A 5,060-nucleotide genomic window follows, 5' to 3' on the forward strand; every position below is an offset into this window, starting at 1 on the left:
TCCTCTTCCTCCTCCTCCTCCTCCTCTCCTCCTTCTCCTCCTCCTCCCTTCATCCAGTCTCATTGCCCCATTCCCATGTCCCCACCCAGCCTGAGATCCCACCTAGATGATTGGCCAGAGCCCTAAAGGGAGATGCTGCCGTCCACAGCAGGGGCTTCTGGGACCCGGGACATATACCCCACACAGCAGGTTCTCTTCAGGCATCCCACTAAATGAAGGTGGCCAAGTCCTTACATCAGAGGTGACTTTTATTTTTTTCAGTACTGGGGCTGGAACCCAGGGCCTTGCATGTGCTAGGCAAGTGTTTTTTTTCTCTCTCTCTCTCTCTCTTTCTCCCCACCCAGAGCCTTTGTACTGAGCTATATTCTAGCCCTTTTAACCTATTTTTTGAGACAGAATCTCACTAGGCTGCGAATTTGCCTACATTGGGTTCAAACTTGCGATTCTCCTGCACCTCCCAGAGTGCTGAGATTATATCCCAGCACTATTTTCTATTTCATTTTTATATTTTTTAAATTTTATTATTATTATTACTTTTTGGTACCAGGGATTGAACTTGGGTTCTTGCACTTGCCAGGCAGGCAGTGGAACCACTGAGCTAAATCACTGGCCCTTTTATATATTTTTTAAAGAGAGTAGGCTGTCTTTACTTCCTCATTTCATTTGTTCCTCAACTGACCACTTTACTTGTAGGCCTCCAGCATCTTCCTTGCTGATAAATCCCTGGTTTTCCTATTATTACTCAACCACACTCCCAGCCTCCTCTCGCTGGCCCGCTCCCTCCAGGATGTTTCTCATCTGCCTTCTCAGAGTGCAATTTCCTGACTCTCCTCCTGTGGCTCTTGTGTTTCTCATTGTCTGCACTTCTATATGTCTCCTGTGTGACACCTGAGAGCACCCTCCTGATGGAAACCTTTACGTTTCTTTCTCTTTTCCCTATGACAAATTTTGGATGTTGTAATAAGCCTATCAAGCCCTCCTCAGCAGGCCTGTTTTTTCTTTCCAGCCTCAACACTGTCCCTCCCTATACTTTCCTCCAACTTTCTAGATTACCTTCAGTCCCCACTTGCTCTCTCCCAGTCTGACAATTTACTACCTAGAGAGCTGCCTTCTCTCCTGGATTCTCCCAGGTGCTGCTACTTCTCCAGGGCTCGATGCAATGTCATCTCCAGAGCAAAGCCTGATCCCCTCCAAGATGGGTTAGCGGCATCTCCTGTCACCACACCGCTCTCTGCTTCCCCCAGACATGGTGCCCACCACAGGCGGGTATTTTATCTACTTTCCCACCCCACCCGGGAGCTCCTGAGAGCAGAGATGTGGTCTTATTTCTTGAACCTAGTATCATCACTGAATGGGGAAGGAAGCATTAAATCCAAAAGCGGATTTGGTCCTGAGGATAAAGGTCAGATGGAATGGAGTTGAGGACAGCATGGAAAGGGGCATTTTGAGCAGTATGGGACTGGTGATGATAGCAATCAGATTTGCAATCTATGGGTATTGAATAGATTTGGGCAGATGGCAGGACAAGGCCAGAGATGGAAACCTTCGATGTTAGTTCTATGTGACCCAGGCAAGAGATAATGGTGGGCTGGACCAGGGTGGTAGTGGTAAGGAGGGGGAGAACCACACAATCTTTGAGACAAGGCCTTTTTCTGTAGTCTAAACTGGCCATGAACTTACAGCAATCAATCCTCTCGCCTCAGCCTCCCAAGTGCTGAGATCATAGGCGTGTACCACCACACCTGGCTGAGATCCACACAGTCTTTTGGGGGGTAACTGGGGGCTGAACTCAGGACCTTGCACTTGCCAGGCAAGTGCAGCACCACTGAGCTACATCCTTGGCCCAAACCACAGTCTTGAAAGAGAATTAAGAAGCAGAGGGTGCTGAGAGGCTGGGATATAGCTCAGGGGTAAAGCCCTTGCCTAGCTGCATGTGGCCCTGGGTTGATCCCTAGGACAGAAGAAACAGGAAGAAGAGAGAATTGGGGGCACGTAGAGAAAAGAAATACGTAAGCGTGTAAGATGGGTGGACTCTAATTGGACCAGAGGGGTCCCTCTGTCACCTTCCTCCGGAGTGGGAATCTGGAAGGAAGATCATGATTGCAGACGGAGAGAGGGTGAGGAGCTCAGTCTGGGCATGTTGAGTTGGAGGGACACCTAGCAGACAGCTGGACATTCAGTCATGGCTGCAGAAGGAACAGAAGGCAGAAGGAAGAGACAGGAGTATGAGAAAACCCAGCAGGGAACACAGAAGTCACAGATGCCTGCAAGAGTCTAAAGTGATAAGAGACAAGGGGAAAGCACTGCTGGGGCTAATGTGCCCCCAGCCCCAGCCCCAGCCCAGACACAAACCCACCAGACAGGTTTCTCTCCATAGCAGTTTTATTTGACTTCAAAGCAAAACTCAGATCCTGGACCATCCCACTGATCAAGGGATCATGGCCACAGCAGACTTGTCCTGGGAAAGCATTTAGGTCACATCTATTTTAGAGTAGAGAGGGGCCTGGCTACTTAGCCATGGGCCAGGGAGGGGGGCCTGGTGCCATCCCCTAGGCACATGCAATGGGAGGGAAGGGAGGCCAATTCAGGATAGGTATGAGGCTTTGGGTTTACAGTAGGCCTAGGGCAAGGAGGGGTTCAGTAGCTGTGAGTGGAAGACTTGTTCAGCTCACTATGCTGCTCCTTTTGAGATTCCGTCGTCACCACCTGCTGGGGGCAAGGAATGTGAGAGGCTGATGTTTCAGCACTGCCCTCCACTACCCCTGCCTGGCATAACCAGCTGAGGCTCTGATTTGTCCACCCACCCACAGCACACGAAGATCTGCAGCCAAGCTGGGCCTGGGGAACAACATGGCGAAAGGTGGAGCCCAGGGACAGGAGCCTCACCTCTCCATCCCGGGTCTCGATGGTCCTGATCAGAACCATCTTCCGGCTGTGGCTGTCCTGGGCTGGCTCCACCTCAGGCACTGGAGAAAGCAGCACGAGGGGTGGGAGGGAAAAGACTTGGGTTTTCTCTTCTTTCAGGTACCTACTCCCCGAGGGCAGAGGATGGGCGCAGGGCAAGGAGTGGGGGCGGATATAGGCCAGGACTCAGTAGTCCCCTGAGAGAACTTATGGCTGAACAGAGTCGGAGAAGAGTCCAACCAGGGCAGAAAGGACATGGGGAGCACAGGCCAGAAGCCAGACGTGGAGAACTCACCAGTCGTCTTTATACTTAAGGAGGCAAAGGAATGGACGGGCACAGAGATCCTAAAGGCAAAGCACAGCCGTCAGCCTCCCTGCCGAGGTAACCCCCACCCCATGCGGACCCCCATTCCTCGCCCCAGCAGCCCCGCTCCCCACCGACTCTCCTCGCCCTCTAGCAGCTTCCGGTAGGTGGCGATCTCGATGTCCAGGGCCATCTTGACGTTGAGGAGCTCCTGATACTCGCGCAGGTGCCGAGCCATCTCCTCCTTGAGCTGCCGCAGCTCCTCCTCCAGCCGTGCGGCGCCGGCCTGGTACCCGCCCGCCTCCAGGGCGAACTGTTCCTCCAGCTCCCTCAGCTGCCGGAGCAATGCCTCGTTCTGGGGGGCGCGACGGGGTCAGGCGGGGAAGCCGGCCTGTCCATGCCGCCGCCCCGGGGTGCTGCTAGGTGCTCACCGTGCCGCGCAGCCCATCCACCTCGCACGTCAGACTCTGGATCTGCCGTCGGGACTCGTTCATCTCCTGCTTGGCCTGGCGCAGCGCCTCGTGGTTCCGGTTGGCGGCATCAGAGAGGTCCGCGTACTGCGGGATCACTCGGGATGCAGCGAGCTGGACTGGACTCCCCGAGGCCCGGTGCCCGCCCTCCCGGGCCCTGTCTCGGGCGCCCCCTCGGGCGGCGCACCTTGGACTTGTACCACTCCTCGGCCTCCTGCAGGTTCTTCGCCGCGATGCTCTCGTACTGAGCGCGGATGTCCCTCAGCGCCGCCGTTAGCTCCGGCTTCACGGTCGACTCGACCTCCACATGCTGCACCTGCTGACTCTCCACGCTCACCTGCAGGTCACGAAGCTCCTGCCAGCCAGGGCAGGCAAAAGATGAGCCCACCGCGGGGCAGACGGCGCAAAACCCACGCGGCCGTGCAGAAGGCGAATAAAAAAATGTAAAAAAGAAAAAGAAAGGCGAAGAAACGCTTGCGTGGATAACAAGGGGCACCAGGGCGTCCAACGCACTCAGCGCTACGCGACCCGCGCCCACGTCGGCGCTCAGCCGGCCCGGACGTCCGGAGTGCAGCTCCGCTGTCTGCCAACAGGTGGCGCAGGGGTGGGAATTAAACCACCTGTAGGGCCCATCCCAGAGGCGCGGTCCAACCTGCCAAGCTTTCACATCCTGGGCCGATTCTGCCTCTCCATCCACCAGTCTCCAGCGGTCTCCGCATGCGAGGTCATTCCCCAGCCTTCCAGGCCTCTCCTGATACCCAAGTCCACTCACCTCCTCATGCAGCTTCTTGAGAAACTCAATCTCATCCATCAGGGACTCAATCTTGCGCTCCAGTTCCAGTCGGGACAGGGTGGCATCATCCACATCCTTTGTAGGGTGGAAGCGGGGTTCAAGAGCGGGAAGGGCAGTTAGGAGGCCGGGCTGGGCCCTCCTTCTCTGCCTCGGGATGCGCCCACCGACGCACACCAGGGCGGAGGTGGGAAGCAGTACTTCACGTGGGGCCAGGACTCACCTTGCGGAAGAGCACGAGGTTGTGTTCCGCATCCTCCCGCTTTCGAGTTTCCTCCTCTAGCCTGGAGAGCAGAGGGGACAGAGACGAAGCTGCGGGTCACCACCCAGAACCCAGCCCCCAGGACCCGCTATTGCTGCTGCCCAGGGTCCTAAGGGGAGGGCTTCAGGCCAACTGGTAGAATTGCCCCGACTTTCTAACGCACTGGAACCTGAGAAGCGGGTCCCTCTGAAACCCAGGGGAGACAAGAGATCCCCTCCTGCACCTCCCCAAACGCTCAAGTCCCAGCGCTGGGAGGAGGCGCGGCGCCTCCTCGGGTTGGCCCCGGGAGCCACGCCCTTGGGCTCTGGGGAGGAGGGAGGGTGCAGCGGC

At 56.1% G+C, this 5,060-nt stretch overlaps 2 protein-coding genes across 2 annotated transcripts in view; both read right to left on the reverse strand.

Moving 5' to 3' along the window:
* Troap (trophinin associated protein) overlaps positions 1 to 2,140 on the reverse strand; it is a 14,813-nt gene extending 12,673 nt beyond the window's left edge. Inside the window, exon 1 of the mRNA XM_010623616.3 lies at positions 2,064 to 2,140. The gene's annotated coding sequence lies outside the window, so the exon portion shown is untranslated. The remainder of the gene's footprint in view (positions 1 to 2,063) is intronic.
* A 238-nt stretch (positions 2,141 to 2,378) lies between these two features.
* The window catches only part of Prph (peripherin), a 3,413-nt gene continuing 731 nt past the window's right edge, over positions 2,379 to 5,060 (reverse strand). Inside the window, exons 2-9 of the mRNA XM_033763890.1 lie at positions 4,692 to 4,788; positions 4,451 to 4,546; positions 3,866 to 4,033; positions 3,640 to 3,765; positions 3,343 to 3,563; positions 3,200 to 3,249; positions 2,887 to 2,966; positions 2,379 to 2,706 (exon numbers count right to left, since the gene is read on the reverse strand). Coding sequence (XP_033619781.1) covers positions 2,638 to 2,706; positions 2,887 to 2,966; positions 3,200 to 3,249; positions 3,343 to 3,563; positions 3,640 to 3,765; positions 3,866 to 4,033; positions 4,451 to 4,546; positions 4,692 to 4,788 — 907 coding nt within the window. The 3' untranslated portion in view covers positions 2,379 to 2,637. The remainder of the gene's footprint in view (positions 2,707 to 2,886; positions 2,967 to 3,199; positions 3,250 to 3,342; positions 3,564 to 3,639; positions 3,766 to 3,865; positions 4,034 to 4,450; positions 4,547 to 4,691; positions 4,789 to 5,060) is intronic.

The sequence above is a fragment of the Fukomys damarensis genome, unplaced genomic scaffold, assembly GCF_012274545.1.
Source record: "Fukomys damarensis isolate Sample0158 unplaced genomic scaffold, DMR_v1.0_HiC HiC_scaffold_15, whole genome shotgun sequence".
Lineage (NCBI taxonomy): Eukaryota > Metazoa > Chordata > Mammalia > Rodentia > Bathyergidae > Fukomys > Fukomys damarensis.